General features: G+C 40.7%; 1 protein-coding gene across 1 annotated transcript in view; it reads left to right on the top strand.

Moving 5' to 3' along the window:
* Nucleotides 1-14862, top strand: part of IL20RA (interleukin 20 receptor subunit alpha) — a 35393-nt gene extending 20531 nt beyond the window's left edge. The window contains exons 2-7 of the mRNA XM_080806694.1: nt 904-1039; nt 6650-6828; nt 7837-8012; nt 8716-8860; nt 11871-12010; nt 13972-14862. Of these exons, the coding sequence (XP_080662820.1) occupies nt 904-1039; nt 6650-6828; nt 7837-8012; nt 8716-8860; nt 11871-12010; nt 13972-14763 (1568 nt within the window). The 3' untranslated portion in view covers nt 14764-14862. The remainder of the gene's footprint in view (nt 1-903; nt 1040-6649; nt 6829-7836; nt 8013-8715; nt 8861-11870; nt 12011-13971) is intronic.
* Nucleotides 14863-25250: the final 10388 nt, after the last annotated feature.

The following is a 25250-nucleotide window of genomic DNA, read 5'->3' on the forward strand; positions in this document are numbered from 1 at the left end:
TGCATGTGAAAGAGCTTTTGGCTTAGAATTTTAGGGTTGCAGTTACAAAGTTTAATTCTAGAGCCAAGAACTTTTTTCTCTCTTTTCATTTGGTTTGTGGAATTACAATACATCATATAAAGCTAATCTTAGCCAGGGATTACTCCAAGGATAAAACTAACTTCTTTCTCCGACATTAGCCCCAGCCAATTTACACAAGAATTATGGGACTGTAGCTAAAATTAGACCAGCCTTCAGTGACTTAGCTAAATTTCATTTCCTAAGTTTGGTTTGCAGTATCGAAATTTGTTATTTTCCAAGTTCATTGACTAAAATATATGTATTTATGATGAGATGTGTCCTTCATAAAATCTGATATATATAACCCAGGGCTTTGTGGTCTCTCCAATATTTTAAGTTAACATTTCCCACAAATGGTTTAAAACAATCACTTTATTATCTCTCACAAATCTGAAGGTTAACTGGGGCTCAGCTGGATGGTTCTACCTCTGGTCTCATTTGGATTCTCTCATACAGCTTCAGTCTATGGCAGATGGGTCTGGAGTGTCCATGGTGCCTTCATTCTGGCCTCCTGGTTGGAAGGCTTGGCTCAGCTAGGACAGCTGAACATTTCCCTTTCTGCGTGGCCTCCAGCAGAGTGGCCCAGCTTTTTACATGACAGCTCAGGACTTCCAAAAGGGCAAAAGTAGAAACTGCCAGACCTTCTAAAGACTTAGTCCCACAGTTAGTTCTGCCACATTCCATTGGTTGAAGTCATTGGGTCAGCTCGGGTTTAGGAGGAAATAGGACATAAGTACTGGAAGGTGCGGCTAGTTGAGGCCATGTCTGAAGACCAACTACCACAGGGGTTATGTTTTCCTTTTTCTCCATTAAGACCTTGTTTCTTCTCTACTCCTTTTTCAGTTCTCTGCATCTCTGGTGGTTTACCCAAGCCTACAAATATCACCTTCTTATCCATAAATATGAGGAATATCCTACAGTGGAGCCCACCAGAGGGCCTACAAGGAACTGAAGTTACTTACACTGTGCAGTATTTCATGTAAGTTGGTTCTTTTGCTTTGGGCTGGTTTCTAAACCCAAGATTCAGACACCTAGTAACTGTGCAAAGATAAACCATCTATTGTACTAAGTGGAAAAAAGAAAAGTTTTCAGTATTCCCTGCTAAATTTTCTCGGACTGTTCTGTCAGATTAAATTAGAAAACCATTTCGTGGTGAAGACAGAAGCATGGGGGGCTTAGGTGAGGGAAAGTTATGTTAAGTGGGGGAGAAGTTGGTCAAAATGTTATTCTGTGGCTGAGAAAACAAGGAAATCCATCGTCTTTGGAATGTCTAAACTTAATTGGAATTACAGACATTTTTAAGTGAAACTGAGTGCAGACTTCTGTGCCATTAGCTCTTCCTATTGAAGACAGTGAATGGACATTTCCACATTTCACCCGTCCCTCAAAACTCATTATACATCAACAATGAATCTTGGAACACTGCATCAATAACTAATGATGTATTTTATGGTGACTAAAATAACACAAATTTTTTTAAAAAATTCAGTGTAAGCAAGAAAGAATGCAAAACGTATAGATGATGCCCATGTTCAAGGAAACCGAGGAAGTGGCCAAACCTCAAGCCACAAGCCGTGGAGCGTACAAGTGAAATACTGTGAAGTCTGAAGGAAAACAACTGCAGAAACTGAAAGTGAATCTGTACCTTCTTAAACTCCAACAGTAGAAAATAATTCTACAAGAATAAATGTCATAGTATTAAAAGGTACACCTAACAACCTAAGGATTTCTGCCACTAGAAATTGAGGAAATGTCCCCATGAGCCCCAGTTTGGAGCCACAGAATGTCCGAGAAGGAGGAGCTGAAAGAGAAGTCATGTTCAAGTGACACTTTCACTGTAGAAGCTCAGTAGCCCCGGTGAGGTGGGTGCAGGTGGGAAGGAAGGTGATGATGGCTGGGAGGCACCCAAGGGGGACTACGACTTTACTAATGTGTCTTATAGCACATCAGCCTCCAGCAGTTCCCAAATGTGAGGGTGGGCAGGCTCTCCAGAAAAGGGAATAATATGATTTGGAGAGCAAGTGTGTGACATACCCTCCATCCTATACCCATTTGCCCAAAGAATCTGGCATAGCACCTCTCCATTATTACCGGAAGGGAGAACGACAAATACACACACACACACACACACGTGAAAAGTTCCTAAAAAGCTTTCTCATGGAACCAGGAGAAAATTTCAGAAAATAACTGTTCATAGTTTGAGTCTATATACAACATGATCTCTAATGGTAAATCCGAAGGGAGAGAGGGAGGGAGGGAGGGAGGAAGGAAGGAAAGAAGGTAGGGAGGGGAGAGAAAAAGAAAGCAAGCAAGAAGTTAAAGAAAAGATTCTAAGACAAGGGAAGAATTTTTAAGCAAGGCAGCAGAGCTTAGGGAAGAGATAGAAAATAAAAATGCTATATGGAGATGAAAACTCTATGGCTAACTGATAGTAATTGAACAAGTGAGAATGTCTGGAGTTGTGCATAATGAATACATGCTCAATCTAGGAAAATGTAATAAAAACAATAGGAAGACTTATCCTGGTGAGGTTATTGAACTTTAGGAAGAGGAAGTACTGTATGACTGTCATAGCAAAAGCAGGGCACTCAAGGGAGGCAGGGGGAGGGGGATGGTTTCTGTCTGCCGACACTCAACAGAAGAAAGTGATACCTCCTCTGAGGGAAAAATAGGTGTGATCTAAGATTCTTACCAAATTTCAACAGACATGTTTTCAAGCAAGTGAGATGTCGGGAGAGCACTCCCATGAGATCTTCTTAAGGGGGAGAAAACCACTAACTAAAGATGATATCCAGCTGACAGAGGTAAAGATGACCCTGAAGGAAGAACTTAGTACTGACAAGATTAATTGTCATTGTGAAAAGACTGGTACATGCACTGAGACTATCTAAGTGAAGAACTGAGACTAAGTATTGATGGGGAATGGGGTTATCGAAATTTCTTGTAAATGTTTGAAAGCTAAACAATGATATAACAAATTAGAAGGTGGGGAATATCTGTAAGTGTACTGAGTTTTATAGCAAGAAGCCATTAAATGTGATCTAAAATGAAAATATTTCATCACCTTGATAACCAAACTTTCAATATTTTTCATGAACCATTTTCTTACTTCAAAAGATCTTTTAGAAACTACTATCTCTTATGATGATGAAACACTTGAACTACAACAATTCCTTTAATCTCACTTCAATTTCTTTTTCTGTTGAAGTTCAGATCAGAGGGCATCTAGGTGGCTGAGTTGGTTAGGCATCCTACTCTTGATTTTGGCCTCAGTCAGATCTCAGGATCCTGGGATTGAGCCTGGGGGTGGGTTCTGAGCTCAGTGTGGAGTCTGCTTGGGATTCTCTCTCTCCCAACTTGCACTCAATAAATAAATAAATAAGTCTTAAATAAACTTCAAATCAGGCTAAATTTGCAACCTTGATTAAAACCATATGTATGGTATAATCTAGTTATTATCTGTATATGCAGCCAACTAGTCATTCCTGTGTGAATAGAGAAGCATAATGAGATGTCCAGAATCATGTATGCCAAATGTTTTAGGGTAATGGGTTTTAGAGTGACTTCCTTCTCTGTTGATTACACATTTCTGATTTTCTGAGTTTAAAAAAAAAAAAAAAGTACCCTATTAGCCACAACAAAAAGAACAAAGTCATTTTTCTCTATGAAGAAGATATTCTGACCACTAAGGCAGGGAAATACTTCAACAGCTATTCACGATGACCTCATTTATCTAGAGCCTCATTTTCATTTTTGAAGAGTTTCTCTGGAAGCTGGTGTTTTAGGAAAGGAGACAGCACTCTGCAAAGAGGAAACGGCTGTTGAGTGTGCCCTGGCCTCTTTTTCCATTAAGTGAAGCAAAGAGTCTGCGATGTCCTTTACGTGTTTGATTCTGAAAAGGAAAACAAAAAAATAGAGTGATCACTGCTCTGTGAGAGCAAATAACTTAGACGGTACAAATTTCCAAAATAAATAAAGAAACTCGCCATGTTGGAGGTCTGACATGCTCGTGCACGTCCAAGATGGACAGAAATACAGAGCAGTGTCTGTCACTGACAGGGCTCCAAGCTCGGCTCCAAGGCCAAACCGTCCTTGGTTTGCAGCCAGGCTGCCATCCTAGCCAGGTAACCTTGGGCAACATCTATATTATGATTTTACACTTGGGAGTGAAGTTTGTTTCCAAGTATAAGATGACATTTTAACAATAGTTTAAATTCTACCTGCCAAGAAAATTTAGTGCAGAAAATATATAGTGCGCTATGGAAAACACAAGCTTTGGCACAAGCTATGGAAAGTGGCTCAGAATCCAGTAAAGTGTATTTTCTCCTCCATCAACCTCTGTCATGGGAAGCTGCCCTCCCCTTGGCAGGAGTGAGAAGAGGTGGAGGAGAGGGGATCAAATGGGTGATGGCAGTATTTTCCAAACCCTAAGTCAGGACCTGTTGTTAGACCATGAAATCCGTTAGCTAGCATTATTTTCAATGGAAAGGACTGGAATGGTGTGAAGTAGAATGGAGTGGAAAATAACTGAACTGATGGCATGCACTACAGTTTAATAGAATCTTGTGAAACCTTTGTTTTAATATGTTAAATATATGTATGTTTCTGTGAGCTGGGTCACAAGTAAAATGGATTACGTCTTAGGGCTCACAGACAAAAAATGTATGAAAACCCTTAGGCAATGGTGACTGCTTCCTGGAGAAGTTGGTTGACAAGATCTTAACTGTATTTCTAACGTCTTCAGGCAAGTATGGTACTTATGAAACAGGAGACAGTAGCCTTCAGAAATCTGTTGCCATATTATGAAAGATACCCTTAAGCTTGAGTAACACTTGATAAAGTCCACATTTCCTCATTCTCAAGATATGCTCTTGCCTTGACTTACGTGATGCCTGCTCCTACTCCCACTCTAGCTGCTATTTCTTTTCTTTTTTATTTTTTAGGTAGGCTCCACTCCTAGTGAGGAGCCAGTACAAGGCTTGAACTCAGAACCCTGAGATCAAGACCTGAGCTGACACCAAGAGTCAGATGCTCAACTCAATGAGACCCCCAGGTGCCCCTTTAATTGCTATTTATAACTGTACTGTGCATCCAACCTTTAAATCTTGATGATCCTGGAATTTTATGCTAAGCTTTGCTCTGGCTCCAGGATCATTTCATTCACACCTAAGCCTTCAATGAACAGTTTTGTGCCCTTGATTTCAAAATCACTGCCTCCCACTCACCCCTCTTTCCTGAGCCCCAGGGCCTACTGGGCATCCATGCAGCTGGATGTCTTTCACATACCTGAGGCTCAATGTGCAAAAAACTGAACTTGTTACCTTTCCTTCCTCCTCCCCCCTCCTCCCCATTTCCCAAACCTATTCCCCAGTATTCTTTCCCTTGGGAAACGTTACCACTATCCCAGACAGAAAGAGACACCACCCTGAACACCTTCATCTCCCTCATCTCTTACCTCCACTCAGTCACCATGTCCTGTTTCCCCTAATAGTTCTTCCTTTTGTCTTGTTATTTGTTCTACTACCACCATCCTTGCTCAAGCCACCGACATCTTCCCAGTTGGACTACCACAGGATCTCCCCAAGTGTTCCCCAGACTGCCACCCCTACCCCCCTGCATTCTCCATGCTACACCTGTTAGCTTTCTAAAACCCCAGCACACCTGCTTTAATGCCTTCCTAGCCTCCCACGCAACCCTCTTTCACTGGCTCAGCCGGCGGCACTTCAACTCTCTATACCTCAGTGTTTCCCATCTGAAAATTGTTAAAAATATTTTCCCTTCTCTACCTGCTAGGGGTGTATGTCTTTAATAAAGGAAAGAAGAAATCAATATCAACAACCGAGTCAATATCATCACTATCACTACATGCCACAGTTGGCATGCATTCCACCCTAACCAATTTTCCCTAGACCCTTCTTAGAAAGTAGATATTAAATTTATGAGAATGTCAAGGTACTTTTTTTCCAAGAAAAAAAATGGCTAGTATTTCTTAAAAATAGCCCATCAGGGGCACCTGGGTGGCTCAGTGGGTTAAAGCCTCTGCCTTCGGCTCAGGTCATGATCTCAGGGTCCTGGGATTCGGGCCCCGCATCAGGCTCTCTGCTCTGGGGGGAGCCTGGTTCCTCCTCTCTCTCTCTGTCTCTCTCTGCCTGCCTCTCTGTCTACTTGTGATCTGTCTGTCAAATAAATAAATAAAAATCTTAAAAAAAAAAAAGCCCATCAAATTGACCTTCATAGGCATAGTGCACTAAAATCATACATAGATAATTACTAGAAGAATTTATCATATGATATGTAAAATTTTTACTGTAGACCAAGAATAAAAAAATACAGGCTTTCAAAATGTACCATCCACCTTATAATTCACAGAAAAGAGAGGTGATTGCAGAAACTCTGACTCATGCTCCTGAGAGGTAATGAAAAAGATTGCCAGCAGCAAAGGTGGATTCTTTTTTATCTCAGTGAAAGGTACTTTTGTTGTTCCACAGTGAAGGTCTGAAATTCCATTGAGTTTTGTGTAATAACTGTTTTTTTCCTATTGGAAAGCACAGAGGGCACCTCATTATTAATTCAGTTTCTTTCTCAGCAGATATGGGCAAAAGAAGTGGCTGAATAAATCCGAATGCAGAAATATCAGTAAGACCTGCTGTGATCTCTCTGTGGAAACTTCTGATTACGAACATCAATATTATGCCAAAGTTAAGGCCATTTGGGAAAAGAATTGTTCCAAATGGGCAGAAACTGGACGATTCTATCCATTCTTAGAAAGTAAGTAACACACTGTAAACTCCGATAATAACAAGTTCTTCTGTCCATCAAGCGTACAGTATCGGCCTCGCAGACAGCCTTCCTAGGAGGCCAGGGCTCTGGGCACTCTGTTCTGCAGTCTGTCCCTCAGCTGCTGGGTGACCAGTCCACGGTGCCCTACCTCACTGCATCTCAGAGTTTCATCTTGACAATTACTGGTTTTGCTCACTGTCAAACTAAGTGTCTTCTTGTTCTGAACATGGTAATGTGATGACGTATTTCTAGGTGTAACTCAGAATTCAGGCGACACCTTCCTGATGTTTGCTTTTTTCATTTTTCCATCCCTTATTCTGTGGCTGATTCAGCCATAGAGGACCCACTCAGAGCTGCCATAATGAAGTTTACAAGAGCTTCTCACCAGAGCCAGAATCTCTCCAATGGTGCCCTTCTAGATCAGACTTCAGCAAACTATGTCCTCAGACCAAATGCAGCTCAGCCCCCTTTCCATTTGTCTACGGGCCGAGAGCTAAGAATGCTTTTGACATTTATATAAATAAGAGCTGCAACAGAGATCATATGGCCTGTAAAGCCTAAAGTACTTCCTGTCTGAACCTTTATAGCGAAAGTTTGCGAACCTCTATTCTAGACCATTCTAAGTTATTTAACACTGTTTCATTCCTCCATGGCTGATTTCCACCACACATCAAATCATGTTAATGTTATTTATCACCAACTTTTCAAGTCACAGGAGTGTTGTAAACTCTTTTAGTTGTATTTGTCACCTATTTATCCAGGAGATTAGGCACCAAGTAAATACAAGACTTGAATTTTCTGTTTTCATATTGTATCAGGGAGTATGAAATGATTGTTTCAAGATGTGGCATAACTTGGACTCACCTGAGGACAATCTGAGTCATCTCAACTAAGAGGGGGGCTTTAGACTTTGATTCCAGTAGGATTACATTGTAGTTTTATCCACGGTGATTTCTACATCTGAATATGATAACTCCCTCTCCCCTCCCCTTCAAGCACAAATTGGCCCACCAGGGATCGCTTTGACGACAGATGAGAGATCCATTTCCATTGTTCTGACGGCTCCGGAGAAGTGGAAGAGAAATCCAGAAGACAGTTCTCTTTCCATGCAACAGATATACTCTAATCTGAAGTATAATGTGTCTGTATATAATACTCAATCTAATAGAACGGTGAGCCTGGGATGGGAGAGGGGCCTTGCATCTGTACACTTGCTGCAGCTAGTGTTGGAATGAGCAGCCCAGGGGCAGGGAATCTGGGAAGGTGTGATATTCAAAGACATGCTGGGCAAGATATAGTGGAAGCTGATACATAGACATCTCAACGACGTCCTTCGGATGTCCCTTACAGACCCTCTCTGTCAGTGGGGTCTGATGTTGCTATTGGGTGTGGAGCGATTTTCCGCCTCACTCTGATGGAGAGCTTCGACTTGCATGGCATCTGTCAATCACTCTCCAAGAAAGAAAAAATGTCAGCAAGGACACAGGGCAAGATGAGCAAGAAACCCGTCCTTACGTTCTTATTTAGAATTGTTCCCAGAATGGTCCCAATTCCTGACCATGCTCTGCTGAGCTAAAGGAAAAGTGTATTTTAAAGCTGTTGCTAGAAAAAAAAAATTTTAAATCTTAACTCAGATCTCCATTTATTAATATGGAAAAATGTTCATAATTCTACTTAAATTTTAAAAAATGCATGACAGTATATGTTAACTAAATTGAATTTAAATAAAACTTTTTTTTTTTTTTTAAAGCCCAGCTTGCAGCGATAAAGAAGGATTTAGTGGTATCTCAGTGTTCTATCTCCTTCTAGAGCTGTCTGTCTGGGTGGTACTGGAATTCCGTGGCTCTAACTGCTGTTTGCCATCCCCTGCCCTAGTGGTCCCAGTGTGTGACCAACCACACGCTGGTGCTGGGCTGGCTGGAGCCAGACACTCTGTACTGCGTCCACGTGGAGTCCTTCGTCCCAGGGCCTCCTCGCCTCGCTCGGCCTTCCGAGAAGCTGTGTGTCCGTACTTTGAAAGGTAAGCTTAAAAAGTCTCAGCTGGTCTGAGGAAGGAACTCTGAGGAAACTAGAAGTGTGGCAGTTAAAAACAAGGTTTGGGTAAATCCACCAGGAACAGGTTGAGACAAAGGCAGAAACAACCATTGCCATAAATGCATTGAGCAGCCTGGGGCTCTGTCGTTGAACTTGGCCAGCATTAGAGCGTGTTTGCATCTTCCCAAGGAACTCTCAGCACCCGTCCTGATATCTGCTGCCAAGAAGCATCTTCCGTGGAAAAAAAGCAACTAGAATTTTACACACATCTTTTCATTTCTTAATTATAGTCCCTTTCGTCAAGAGAAGTTCTGTGGTCTTCAAGAACATCAAACGTTAGTGCTAAAAACAAAACACTATTCTAACAACACTTGCAGACAGCAGGCTTTGCTCACCCTCCGAAGTACAAATGACAGCTCTGCAAGCTGCATTTAGGTATCACTCACGGGCTGCACGAGCGTCTGCGATCAGCAAATCCACACTTACTCCCACATTCACATGGCTTCTCTCTCCCTCCTTTTGCCTTCTTCTCATGTTTTCTGAGCTTGGCTGAAGAGTCTCATTCCTGTTAGGAGACAGAGGGTTAGGAGCTTGGCATTTGTGTATTTATGCTTCCCCAAGGGTCAGAGGACTTTCCACTCAAAACCTGAATATTGAAAATTAAGCCTAAAGTTGACCTTCCTCGAATGGCCCCTCATCCATTATTCTTCCATCTCCCTCTTCCAAACCCTCTGGCCCAGGACAAACGTCACCCGCTTCCCCTAGCCTGGTTCCATCGCCAGCAATGGGATGGCCATGGTGACAGGAGCCCTGCTTTCCTCTTCCCTCATGCTGCACAGAGCACAAGTTGAAACTGTCCTCTAAGGAATCCAAAGGGGATTTTGTGATTTTCAAAAGTGAGAAGCTATATTTTTGAATCTCTGTCCTTTCATACCTTCCCCTAAAATGAAGGGTTCTCTGCCATATGTCAAATAAAACTGAAATGCAGAGCAAGCAAAAGGCAAAACAAAGCAGACTGAAGAAATCGTTTCTGTATTTGGAAAAAGTGCTCTGTTTACAGCTTGATCAGTGGTCAAGTGGTAGGAATGAATTTCCAGTGGAGAACATTTAAGCAGTTGGCAGACTGAAAGCAACTCAAATACGGATTCCATTAAATACTTCCCGGTAAGAGATGCAGCCAACTTTCTCACTAGTCTAGGAGAGGTGACAAAATAAGGACATATCATCTTTTTGGGTTCTGACCTTTTCCTTGATAGCCCAACTGGACCACCTCTTTTGGGGCCATCTTTGAGAAATACTTCTGCTCTCCATAATCCCCTGGTACTAAAATACAATTATAGTTTATTAGGTTTATTGTGCAAACATGTTCTGCTGTCTACTGAGTGCCATCGGTCATTGTTGTCGTGGCATGTTTTAAGTAGGGCAAGTTCAGTCCAGAGACCAGAGTTTGCATTCAGAGGACTAGGCTGCATCGTGGCCTCATGTGCGGTCGGTGATGTCGGCCACCTGCACCACCTGCATTGCGCTGTTCCCACCTTTCCTTGTAGAACCTGAGGACAGATGTGCTCCTTGGGAGCAGTTTGGGGTGGAAGAGGCTGCCCTTGGAGCCCTGTATCTATACTTCTCTCTCTGGCTCTTGTTGACCTCCCTCATTGTCCATGGCACTTCTGTTTCCCCTCTCTCACTTGATAGCTATCTGGAGAGTGACATTATTGCTTTGTCTCAGGCCTAGGCATCAAGAGTATCCAAACAACTGTACAGATGAAAGAGCTCCCATGACACTCTCACTGAATTCATCAGTATGTAAGGAATATACTAGAACTTTTGCTCTGTGCACTAAACCTCTTTTTCTACTGCTGTATTAGTCAGGGTTCTCCAGAGAACAGAACCAACATATTACATAGGGAGAAAGACAGAAAGATTTATTTTAAGCAGATGCCTCACATGACTGTGGAGGCTGGTGAGTTCAAAATCTGTTGGGCAGTCCAACAGATTATCTGCTGGCAGAAATATCTTTCTCAAGGTGGTCACCATTTTTTCTACTAAAGCTATCAACTGATTAGACGAGGCCACCCATATTATAAAGAGTTATGTGCGTTACTCAAGTCCATTCATTTAAATGATAATCTCATCAAAAAATGCCTTTCAGGAACATCTAGAATCATGTTTCGCCCAATAACTGGGTACCATGGCCTAGCCAATCAGCACAGATAATTAACTATTATAACTTCCAGTATCCTAGAGGAGCCCGACAAATATAAATCAGTCACATGAGTCTTATTCACAACTGTATAGTCTCATGAATGGAGGGCCAGCACTGCTTTCTTAAAAGCTGTTCACCAAGTCTTTTCATTCTTCTATGGACTTTTACTTGTCATGAACCCACAGTACAACAGGACCTGGAGGGAAGTCACTGCCATTCTCAGCAACACCAGCTCAGCCACTTCCTACACACATCCCAAGCTCCAGACCTACCCAGAAAGTCTAGCCAACACACTCAGAGATGGTTCTGTTAGCTGCACAGAAGGTGACGCCACACATTCCCTACTTCTACTGAATATTTGGAAATGGTTGAGTTAAATGACAGTATGGAAAAGTGAGGGCAGCTTAATAGGATCTTATCAAGAGGGTTCTGTTGCTTGGTTTAAAGTGTATAAGTTGCTGGAATAATAGACACACTTAGCTTCAAATATAAGAACCTGCATGAATCTCATGGCGAGACAAAAATGTTGGAATATCTGCTGATTGAGTTGGTGACACAACCACACTGTCAGGTTTGCAATGAGTCCAGATGGGTCCTGAAGACCAGCTCTTGTCAGAGAGTAAGAATTCTGAGACCCCTTATCACTTTTCCTTCAAGCTTCTCAATTTATAAATGAAAAACTGAGCCCCTAATTGTAAGTAATCAACCCAAAGTTGCCTGACATTACCAATGTTTTCCTACCACCACACTGAATCACAGCGCTCTATTTCTGTATTTTTTTTTTTTTTAACAGACCAAACATCAGCAGTGAAGGTTAAAATCATCTTCTGGTATGTTTTGCCCATATCTGTTACTGTGTTTCTTTTTTCTGTGATGGGCTACTCCATGTACAGATATATCCATGTTGGCAAAGAGAAACACCCAGCAAATTTGGTGAGTGCTCAGTGTGGCAGGAATGATCCTAAACCCTCCCTTCCAGGCCAGTACAAAAGGAAGCTCTAGAGCAGACACAACTCCCTTTTACAGGCAGAGCGGGTTTAAAGAGTGGATGAAGAAGAAAACACTTTTGCTACTAGTCTCTAGTAGCAAAGAAATTCCTCAGCTTTGACAAAGATTTCACATGTCATGAGCAGATTAGACTAGGTCTTGAGGTACACAAATAAATTTAAGTCAGATCCATGCCCTTCTGGAGGTTCAAGTTAAGTTGGGAATGGGAATTTCAAAATGATACTTAAAGGCTATGATGAAAGCAGACAGTTAGGACTGTAGACGTACGGAGAGTTACAGGGAGAGCATGGAAACCCTGCGTAGGGGACCAGTAGAAGTTTTACATCTGGCCATGATCAGGAAAGGGGAGAAAGAGTTAGAGCACATAATTCTGGCAGAAAACCCAGAAGGGCCAAGGTGCGTAGATGTTTGGAAAACCACATGATATTGCTGGACCACAGGTTGCTGATGAGGAGTTACTGAAGTAAGACAGAGAGTGGGTGTGAGGGCCAGGTAACAGGAGAATCGGGTGTTATTCTAAGAAGTTTGGGCTTTATATTGTCTTGGCTAAGAGAAACCTCTATGGGGTTTTGAATAGGCAGTGTCGAGGTCAATATCGTGTTTAAATCCAGTTAGATAGTGGGTCTAGTACACTGCTGGAGGAAGTAAGACTAGAAGCAATAAAAGGAGCTAGAAGACTGTGCCTGTTGTCCAGGGCGAGAAAGGGAGCGTCTGAAAGAGGAGAATGGGATGTAGAGCTTGAGACTGGGCATGGAATGGGGAGTACATTTAGGAGGAAAATGGCCAGGACAAGCATTCAGAGCAAGGAGAGCAAGAAAATATTAAGAAGGAATAAATACGCTTCTGGAGGGTTTAGAAGGGCTGGGCATATTTTAACAATAAGAGTGATTTATTTGCAAAGTATTAAAATATATATTCACATATATATGATGTATAATGTATTCCTGTTAGTTCGGTCTTAAGTGTTTCTCTTATTCTGCCTGCTTCTAGACATTAGAGGTACGTTCCTAATGGCACAGGGAGACATTCCTGGGAGAAACATTCACAGGAGAATTAAGCATATGTGACTTTCTGAAACTGAAATGTTATAAAAGAATGAGGCTGAGGAATGTTAATGTTAAATGAACTCACATCACAGGGTGGACAATGAGGATTCAAACTTAAGTCATGACTGGGCATCACAAAAGACACCTTCCCCATATCCCCAGCACCATTTTAATCTCAAACTAGTTTTCCAGACATGATTTAGAGTTTCTCTATCAGCCATAAACAGGCAGATGGATTTCCCTTTTTGGCCCCATTACAGTGGGATTAGATAGCTGTGGGGGAAGTGAGGGAAACCATCCCTACTCACGAGCCACCTTCCCTCTTTGCATCCAGTTTGCATGCCCATCCACATTTCATGTCCAGAGTGTATCCCAGCCAGGCCTGGGAGTCCAGGAAACCACTGCTAGTTGACATACATGGTCAACGGTAATTAACAAAGCGATTTCCAAACTCTCTCCCTCAGCCCTTGCCACTTCTCACGTGGCAGGAATTCTGATTTTACACAATTAAAAACTGAGGCTCAAGAAATTAAATAAGTGCCCTGAATTCCCTGGGCCAGTTAGGGGAGGGGGCAGTCTACCCTGATCCTTGGACGGGATACCCCCACCACCCGCCCAGGGACCACTGTCACTTCCATAAGCCTTTGTGTGTGTGTCTGAGGTCTCTTGCCTCCATGTGAATGAGGCTTTCTGTTTATTCCGATAATAACTGTCACTTCCATGAGTTGGTAAGAATAGGTTTTTAGAACTATGTGATGACAGTATAAGTTCTACTTAACTGCTGTTTTTCATGTCTCTCTCAAGTGAAAAGGTGAAAACAATTCTCTTCTCTCTTTATAGATTTTGATTTATGGAAATGAATTTGACAAAAGATTCTTTGTTCCTGCTGAAAAAATTGTGCTTAATTTTATCACCCTCAATATTGTGGAGGATTCTAACACTTCTCATAAGGATGTAAGTGTAAGGGGGAAAAGCAACGATGTCTGGGACCTGATTGAGCCCCTTGAGGACCAGGAGCCACATCAGGAGGAAATGGAGGTGAAGAACTCAGGGTATGCTTTACACTGGATGGACATTTTCTGTGACTCTGAGGAAAGCTCCAAGGGTATGTCCCTAACCCAGCAAGGGTCACTGGGTGGAACAATGGCCACAGATAAAGCTGTCGTTGGATACGAAGAGGCTGTAAGAACTGTTGACATCTGTGTGGGGCCTGGAGATCAAGAGCTCAGTCTGCAGGAGGAGGCATCCCTCCAAGGACAATTCTTGGAGCAACAGGCAGCTTTGGCAGACCTGGGCTCCCCAACACCACTGTATTCCTATGCGCCTCAGCTGCGAGACTTGGGCCAGCTGTTGCAGAAGCACGTGGATGTGGAAGAGGAGCCAGATGAAGAGGCATCCACCACACTGGTGGACTGGGACCCTCAGACTGGCAGGCTGTGCATACCGTCATTCTCTGGCTCCGAACATGACTCCGAGGGATGTGAGCAGCCTGAGTACAAGGAGCTCACAGAAGAAAGCCTCTTGTGTAGACTCTATGACGATCAGGCTCCAGAAGAGTCGTCAGAAGAAAACAAAGCCTATCTCCTGAAATTTATGGAGGACTGGGGATTACACGTGCAAATGGAGGACTAACACCTGAATTTCCCTTCGCCACACCCCTGCTGTTAAAAGGCACATGAGTGCAAACCTAAGAGTGACCAAACAATAAAGGATGTGGGATGAAAGAAGTTGACTCTGGTTTTCTGTGTCTGTGAGAATTACTTATCTCTTCTCTATTCTCAAAGCGCTTGTTTCATTCTGCCTCAAATGGGGGTTGGTTCATGCATGTGGGTCTCTCGTGATGATGGTGGGCATCTGGAATGCAGGGGCTGATCCACTATGTTGTATGCATTCAAAAAGCTTTGGAGGGCACGTATGGCATGAAGCACTGGGTGTGGTGCATGAACAATGAATCTTGGAACACTGAAAAAATAAAATTAAATTTAAAAAAAAGTTCTGCCAAATTGGATGAAGAATTTACTCAGGTGAGCATGTTTGGCTTCTTGGTTGACTATTTTCAAACAAGCCTACTTCTACATTTATTTGGGGGCACTTAGCAAGTGGAAGCACTGTAAAAAATGTTTTATGGAGACCATTTTTAAATACTCCTTTTTTTTTAGGATTTGGTTTATTTTCAGAGTGATGAGATACTTAAAACATAAAAATACCACTGAATTAGTGGTAATCTGGTCACATTTAAACCCAACCCACAATTCAATCACAATAATCCAAGTTCAGAATGAATAAATCAAGAACAGGTCTTGATATTACACACTTTGGGCTACTTCAAGTGGCCATATTGGTACTTTATGAGAACTTCTGGAGTGTTGACCTAAATTGCCATTATTGTTTTGTAGTCAGAAAATGTCCTCTCAATAACATTGTAGGCTCGTTTAGTAGGGGGCTAACCTGAAAGAAAATGCCACCTTTTGTGATAGAATAGTACATTCATTTCTGGATATGTGTGTTTAGAAAGATATTTGAATAATCAATAGACTGGAATGCATTTATCTGTTGAAGCACTATGTTACCATTATAATACTAAATATTCTATTTGAATGAGCAATGCTGAAAAACTCCATGGAATATGTCTGAATGAATAGTCCCACCTACAGAATTTTTAAATCTATAAACAAGGATACAAAAAAAGAAAAAAGGTAAACAAATAGGTACGGGAGAATGTATGAAAATTTGCCACAAATCACTGTGGGAACTAAAGTGTACCATAAACAACACCATCCTAGGTAATTTCCAGCAATTAGTCTCATCTCCTTCACCATTCACCTAGAAAGTTCAACTCTAGTGACTGCATTAATATATGACAAAATCTCTAAGTTGAACCACATAAAATTATTGATATTTGACAATTTTTGACTTGCAGAAGCAGCAATATCATATTATTTGACCTTAATATATGTTTGTTTTAATCGTGTGCTCATGATCCTTCGATGCTTTTGCAGGAAAACAGGTAACATCGGTATTTCCTCACTTATATTTTGGCAAGGGCAGACACCCCTGGTAGGAGAGATGGATCCTGGAGCCGTGGTCTTTAGAGAGTGTCCACAAGTCCAAACCGTTTCTGATTTACGGACTTAATTTAGACCATAATTACATTAACCAGAGTGTTCTGTTCCTCTTAATCTTGGTAGACGTGACTCTGTTCGTTTTGAAGAACAAATTTATAACACTAACTTAAAAGAAGTTGAGGAGAGGGAAAGAACGAGTCGTTACTAAGAGCAGAGAGCAAACAAAGTGATTGCTGATAGTTTGGCTTATTTGTTTTAGTCACAAAATATTTACTTGAGCACCTGCTGTGTCCTAGTGTCCTCACCTATGAAATAGGGATGACATCTCCCTCAGGGCTGTTTTGACATGAACAGTGTTGGAATACAGAAGGCACTGAGAATGGTGTCCAGCACATAGTGAGTGCCATGTGTTTATTGTTATTAATGACCAGAGCATGGTGCTTAACACCAGAAAGACAGGCCTTTTGGACACGACTATTTCAACTCAAAGCCCACGTGTGCCTCACCTGGTTTTTCTTACCTGAAAGTACCATTGTACTTTACCTCTTACTTGATGCCTTCAAACTGAAATCGCCAATGGTTTTGGAAAAGGGAATCTAATTCTGAGTGGCTTTTACATCTCTTGTCATTCAAGCATGGCAGGAGTACTGAGCATTTCAGAAGTTGTGTTGCTTCTACCTCTTCTACTTTAGGTAGGGTTTCCTCATGAAAGCTTCAAATCGTCACCCTACTTCCAGACCCCACGAATTCTACATTGGGTGAATGAAAACACACCCACTACAAAGCAAGTGAAGCCTAGTGTCACATCATGTGCATGGGAAGGAGAGACGTGAAGAAGGACACTGACCCCTACCAGCCTACAAGCCCCCAGGTTGAGCCAACTCCCGGGAAATCGATGCAGAGAAAAACTATTTGTACATCCCAGAGCGCAAGTATGCCCAGCATGGTAAATCTGATGAGAACATTAAACAGAGGGCGCCATCAGCACGGATGAGTGAACCCGGATCATAAATCACATTCTGGCCCACACATTACAGCCCTCACATCTTGATGGGAATCTTTGCTAACCTATCTTGGAAGAACCGGTTTTCCCTGTTTTCTTTGTGGTTCCCTTCATGATATCTTCCATAAATCTTCTATCTACTGGTGGTTTCTGTTTTTTCCAAGACTGTGCCAAAAGCACATGCCTCTTATTTTTTACCCAAGACTGCTACGGTCATAAGTATTTTAATTGCTCTTATTTTTCAGTATAGGAGATAAATGTAGATATATTCATTGCAGAGTAACTAGAAGTGAAGGGGAGGAGGATAAAAATTACCTGCCGGACCCCCTCCCAGGTTTAACTACTGCAAACATATTAGGGAGAGAAATGCTTCTCAACAGGGAGTGAGTTTTTACCCCAACAGACATCTGGCAATGGCTGGAGACATTTTTGATTGTCGTGACTTAGGGGAAAGGTGCTGCTAGTGTGGGGGTTGGTGGGAGAGGCCAGGAATACTGCCAGACATCCTAGCATGCACAGGGCAGCCCCTCATAACAAATAGTTCTCTTGTCTATAACGTCAGTACCACCTAGACTGAGGGCACCTGGGTGACACAATACTTGAGCATCTGACACTGATTTCAGCACAGGTCATGGTCTTAGTGTCATGAAATCAAGCCCTACATTGTGCTGGGCCAAGAGTGGATTCTGCTTAGGATTCTCTCTCTCTCTCTTCCTCTGCCCCTCCTCCACTGGCACTTGCACTCTCTATTAAATAAATACTTTTTTTTTTTTTTTGACAGACAGAGATCACAAGTAGGCAGAGAGGCAGGCAGAGAGAGGAGAGGAAGCAGGCTCCCCGCTGAGCAGACAGCCTGATGCGGGGCTCGATCCCAGGACCCCGAGATCATGACCCGAGCTGAAGGCAGAGGCTTTAACCCACTGAGCCACCCTGTGCCCCTAAATAAAGACTTTTTAAAAAAATAATGCCTCAGTTGACAAACATTGGTGTGGAAATTTCCACTATCAATGTATATATGTATATATATATACTTTTGTTTTGTTTGTTTTTTGTTTTTTTAGACATCTTCATTTTATTTTTCTTCAGTGTTCTAAGATTCATTGTTCATGCACCATACCCAGTGCTCCATTCAATATGTGCCCTCCTTAATACCCACCACCAGGCTCACCCAACAACCCCCCCAAACCCTCAGTTTGTTTCTCAGAGTCCAGAGTCTTTCATGGTTCGTCTCTGCCCCCGATTTCCCGCAATTCACCTTTCCTTCTCCTAATGTGCTCTGCATTATTCCTTATGCTCCCCAAGTAAGTGAAACCATATGATAATTTACTTTCTCTGCTTGACTTACTTCACTATATATTTTTTCCAAAAAGAGGAATCATATTGAACTATTTTAAAGATTGTCGTTTTCACTCAAAAAATATAACTAATGGGTCTTAGGAGTTAACATGGCTGAAAATAGGGGGACTCTAAGCTTGTTTTGATCCTCAAACACAGGTAGATATTTATTAAATCATTCTGAACACCTAAGAAATCAATCAGAGCTCTGTGAGAACAAAAACTACAAGTCTACAAGTAGAAAGGCAACCACATTTTGGAAGGTAGGACATGTGGAGAATTGACTTGGGGGAGATATACTGTGGGTGCCTCATAGGTAGGAAGCCCTGCTAACATAGGCTACCACAAAGTAGTATATGCAGCAGGGGGCAAAATCTGAACTTTGAAAAGTCTGCAATGGGGGGCGACATGCCTGGTTTAAAGGTGCTCAGGTGACAAAGAGGGCAGAGTGCCAGGAATGACAATGTGGTCTGAGGATCCCCTGGGTTGCAAGAAGAATGGGTGCCAGCATGATGCTCCATTTCCAGGCATGGGCATGGGGAAGGCAGCTGAGAGCAGTGCATCTTGGTGCCAGATTTCTGCTCTGTTTTGCCACAAACTGCAAACCACTGTGCAGTCATGAGGAACTGTGCTCCCAGGACCAGCTGGGGAATGGCAAAAGCACAGCAAGACCCTTCCCCAGAGGAACAGCATGGGTCCTCACCTTGGAAGTCCCTAAAACTTGGAGTTTTGAAATTCAGTCACCTGCCTGAGATATATTAAAAAAAAAAAAAAAAAAAAGGCATGGAAACAGGCAGGGAGAACAGAGTGTTCAGACGAAACCAGGGACACAACAGGGGTGATTCATTACTCTTCTGTGAGGACTCACTGAAGAAGTGGGGGAATGAACTTTCAGCTCTGGTACTACAGAGAAGAGTGCCTCCATACTCATCCCACTCATCAGCGCTGAAAAGCCTTCAGGGAGCAAAACTGTGCCATTTCATGTAGGCCAGAGCCTCTTAACCAAGCCCCACCTCCCTGCACACTGAAGACACATTTCCACTAGGACAAAGCCACCCGAGAATCAGCACAGCAGGTCTCTCCTACAGAAGACCAGCACAAACTCCTTGCAGGCACCAATTCTACTGAGCATAGAGTGCTGCAAAGTTTTAGCTCTAGAGGAAATAGGATCTGGCTTCCTTTCTACTTTTATTCTTCATGTTCTTAGTATTATTTTTTCCTACATTTTCTTAATTTTTCAATTCCTTTTTTATTTATTATTTTTAAATTTATATATATATACATATATACACTTTGCATATATATATTTTTTGTTTTGTTTATTTTCATTTTATTTTATTTTTGATTTTTGGATCTAGATTCTTTTAACAAACAGACCAAGACACACCCAGAATCTAGATTTTTGGGTTTTGGGGGTTTTTTTTCTTTCTTTCTTTGCTTTGTTTTGTTTTGTTTTTATTTTCTTTCTTCTCTTCTGGAAAAAGAAATGGCAACATAGAGAAATTCACCCTAAAAGAAAGAATAAGAAGTAGAACTCACAAGGCAGGGATTTAATCAATACAGATATAGGTAAGATGTCTGAATTAGAATTTAAAACAATTATTATAAAGACACAAGCTGGGCTTGAAAAAACCATAGAAGATATTAGAGAATCCCTTACTGCAGAGATAAAAGAACTAATGTCTAGTCAGGCTGAAATTAATCCTATAACCAGGATGTAAACCCAAATGGACACCATAAAAATGAGGCTAGATGAAACAGAGGAGTGACTCAGTGACATCAAAGATAAATTTATGGAAAGTAATGTAACTGAAAAGAAGAGGGAAAGAAAGGTAATGGATCATGAAGGTAGAGTTAGAGAACTCAGCAACTTATTAAAACATAGTAACATTTGTATCAAAGGAGTCCCAGAAGATGAAGAGAGAGGAAAAGGGGCAGAAGTTTGAGCCAAACAAATTATAGCTGAAAAAGTCTCTAATCTGGGGAAGGACATAGACATCAAAATCCAGGAAGCACAGAAACCTCACATTAAACTCAACAAAAGCCAACCATCACCAAGGTATATCATAGTCAAATTCACAAAATACATGGACAAGGAAAGAATCCTGAAAGCAGGAAGTGGGGGAGGGGCGGTGATCCTTAACTTAAAGGAGAGACAGATCAGGTTCACAGAAGATCTGTCCACAGAAGTTGGCAGTCCAGAAGAAAGTGGCAGAAAATATTAAATGAGCTGAATGGGGAAAATATGCAGCCATGAATACTCTATCCAGCAAGACTATCATTCAGAATAGAAAGAAAAATAAAGAGCTTCCCAGACAAACAAAAACTAAGGGAGTTCATGAGCACTAAATTGGCTCTACATGAAATTTTAAGGGGGACTCTTTGAGTGGAGAAAAAAGACCAAAAGCAACTGACTAGAAAGGACCAGAGCACATCACCAGAACCACCAACTCTACAGGTAACACAGTGGCACTAAATTCATATCTTTCAACACTCATTCTGAATGTAAATGGACAAAATGCTCCAAACAAAAGACATAGGGTATCAGAAGGGATTTAGAAAGAAAGAAAGAAAGAAAAAAAGAAAGAAACTCATGATTGATCTATATACTGCCTACAAAAGATTCATTTTACAACAAAAAACACCTGCAGACTGAAAGTAGAGAAATGGAAAACAATCTCTCAAGAAAGAAAGCTGGAGAAGCCATACTTATATCAGACAAACTAGAGTTTAAAACAAAGAGTATAACAAGAGAGGAAGGACATTATATCGTCATTAAGGGGTCTATCCATCAAGAAGACATAATAATCATAAATATTTATGCCCCCAGTCAGGAGTACCCAAATACATAAATCAATTAATAATGAACATAAAGAAACTCATTGATAATAATACAATAATAGTAGGGGAATTTAACACCCCACTTACAGCAACAGACAAATCAGCTAAGCAGAAAATCAACAAGGAAACAATGGCTTGAATGACACATTGGACTGGATGGACTTAAAAGATATTCAGAATATTTCATCCTAAAGCAGCAGAATACACATTCTTTTTGAGGGCACAGGGAACATTCTCCAGCATAGGTCACATACTGGGCCACAAGTCAGCCCTCAACAGTTACAAAAAGATCAAGATCATACTGTGTATGTGTTCAGACCACAACACTATGAAACTTTAAGTCAACCACAAGAAAAAATTTGGAAAGACCTCAAGTAAATGGAGGTTAAAGAACATCCTACTAAAGAATGAATGGGTTAACTAGGAAATTAAGGAATACATTTAAAAAAAATACATGGACGCAAATGAAAATGAAAACACGATAGTCTAAAACCTTTGGGATGCAACAAAGGCCGTCCTGAGAGGGAATTATATTGCAATACAGGTCTACCTTGGGAAGCAAGAAAAGTCTGTACTACACAACCTAACCTACACCTAAAGAAGCTAGAAAAAGAACAGCAAATAAAGCCTAGCCCAGCAGAAGAAGGAAAATAATTAAAATTAGAGGAGAAATAAAATTATACAAACAAACCAAAAAAAGGTTGTAAAAGGATTAGCAAAACTAAGAGCTGGTTCTTTGAAAGAATTAAGAAAATTGATAAAACATTAGCCAGACTTATCAGAAAGAAAAGAGAAAGGACTCAAATAGATAAAATCATGAATGAAAGAGGAGAGATCACAACCAAGACCCCAGAAATACAAATAATTGTAAGAGAATAGTATGAAAAAGTATATGCCAACAAACTGGGCAACCTGGAATAAATTAATTCCTAGAAACGTACAAACTACCAAACTGAAATAGGAAGAAATAGAAAATTTGAAGAGGCTCATAACTAACAAAGAAATTGAATCAGTAATAAAAAAAATCTCCCAGTTGTCTATAAGGTTCTGGGCCAAATGACTTCCCAGGGGGAATTCTACCAACCATTTAAAGAAGAGTTAATGCCTATTCTTCTCAAAATGTTCCAAAAAAATAGAAATGGGAGGAAAACTTCCAAATTCATTCTAGGAAGCCAGCCTTACCTTGATTGCAAAACCAGACAAACACCCTACTAAAAAGGAGAATTGCAGCTAATACTCATGATGAACATGGATGCAAAAATTCTCAGTAAAATACCAGAACATTAAGAGAAGGGACATTAAGAGAACATTAAGAGAATTATTCACCACAGAACATTAAGAGAATTATTCACCACAAGCAGGAGAGATTTATTCCTGGGCTAGAGGGGGTGGTTCGATATCTGTAAATGAATCAATGTGATTCACCACATTAATAAAAGAAAGGATAGGAATCATATGATCTTGTCAATAGATGAAGAAAAAGTATTTGACAAAAACCCTCAACAAAGTAGGAACTGACGGAACACACTCAACATCATAAAGGCCATATATGAAAGACCCACAGCTAATATCACCCACAAGGGGGAAAAATTGAGAGCTTTTCCCTATAGTCAGGAACAAGACAAGGATGTCCACTCTCACAATTACTATTTAATATAGTATTGGATGTCTTAACCTTAGCAATCAGACAATAAAAGGAAATAAAATGCATTTGAATCAGCAAGGAAGAAGTCAAATTTCACTACTTGCAGACAACATGATACTTTATGTAGAAAACCCAAAAGAATCCACCAAAAAATTATTGCTAGAACAAATACTCAGCAATAGTCACAGGATATAAAATCAATGTTCAGAAATCTGTTGCATTTCTCTACACCAATAATGAAGCAGCAGCAAAAGAAATCAATAAATCAATCCCACTTGCAATTGCACCAAAAACAATAAAAGAGACCTGGGAATAGACCTAACTAAAGAGGTAAATGCTCTGTACTCTGGAGACTCTAGGACCCTTATGAAAGAAATTGAAGAGGGCACAAGGAAATGGAAAAGCATTCTATGCTCATGGATCAGAAGAAAAAACTTTGTCCAAATCTCTATACTACCCAAAGCAATCTACACATTTAATGCAATCCCTATCAAAATACCACCAACATTTTTCACAGAGCTAGAACAAACAATCCTAAAATGTGTATGGAACCACAAAAGACCCTGAAGAGCCAAAGCAATCCTGAAAAAGAAAAACAAAACTGGAGGCATCACTATTCTGAATGAAGAGCTCTATTACAAAGCTGTAGTCATCAAGACAGTATGGTACTGGCCCCAAAACAGACACATAGATCAATGGAATGGAATAGAGAAGCCAGAAATGGACCCATAATTATTTGGTCACCCAATCTTTGACAAAAAAGAATAGCCAGTGGGAATAAGACAGTCTCTTCCACAAATGGTGGTGGGAAAACTGAGCAGTCACATGCAAAAGAATGAAACTGGACCACTTTCTTACACCATACACAAAAATCAATTCAAACAGAATGAAAGACCTGAATATGAGATGGGAAACCTCCAAAATCCTAGAGAACACGTGCAGCAAGCTGTTTAAGCTCTGCTTAAAGAGACAAAGAAAACAAAAGCAAAAATGAACTATTGGGACTTCATCAAGATAAAAAGCTTCTGTAAAGCAAAGGAAATCAACAAAACTAAAAGGCATCCTATGGAATGGGAGATGATATTTGCAAACATCATATCTGATAAAGGGTTAGTATCCAAAATCTATAATGAACTTATCAAACTCAACCACCAAAACCAAATAATCCAGTTAAGAAATGGGCAGAAGACAAAAAGAAGACTTTTCCAAAGAAGACAGATGGCTAAAAGACACATGAAAAGATGATCAACATCAAAATCATCAAGGAAACACAAATCCACACCACAATGAGTTACCACTTCACACCTGTCAGAATGGCTAAAATCAGTAATACAAGAAACAACAGGTATTGGTAAGGATGCACTGTTGTTGGGAAAATAGTATAGAGGTTCCCCAAAAAGTTAAAAGTAGAACTACTCTATGATCTAGCAGTTGCCTACTAGGTATTTATACAAAAGATACAAAAATTCAGTATTGAAAGGGTACATGCATCCCAATGTTTATAGTAGAATTATCAACAATAACCAAAGTGTGGACAGAGCCCAAATGTCCATCATCTGATTAACAGAAAAAGAAGATGTCATATATACATACAATGGAACATTACTCAGTCATCAAAAAAAATGAAATCTTGCCATTTGCCATGATGTGGATGGAGCTACAATGTATATGCTAAGTTAAATGAGAGAAAGAGAAATACAATCTCACTCATATGCAGAATATAAGAGAGAAAACAGATGAACATATAGGAGGGGGGGAAAGGGAAAAAGGAGAAAGAGAAAAAAACAATGAGAGACTCTTAACCACAGAAGAACAAACTGAAGGTGGGTGGAGGGAAGTTGGTGGGAGATGGGCTAGATGGGGGATGATATTTGTAAACATTATATCTGATAAAGGGTTAGTAGCCAAATCTATAATGAACTTATATACTTATATTCATTATATATGTAATGAATATATATGTATTAAATATTATATGCATAATGAACTTATAAACTCAACACCCAAAAACAAATAATCCAGTTAAGAAATGGGCAGAAGGAAAGAGTAGATATGTCGTCTCCAAAAAAGACATCCAGAGGGCAATTGCTGTGATGAGTTCTGGGTATTGCAAATGATAAACCGCTGAATTCCGCCAGAAACTCGTATTGCATTGTATGTTAACAAACTAAAATTTATATTTAAAAAAAAGAAAAGGAAAACAAAAATTGCTCTGCGAGAACAAATAATT

This window comes from Martes martes (genome assembly GCF_963455335.1).
Source record: "Martes martes genome assembly, chromosome: 6".
Taxonomy (NCBI): domain Eukaryota; kingdom Metazoa; phylum Chordata; class Mammalia; order Carnivora; family Mustelidae; genus Martes; species Martes martes.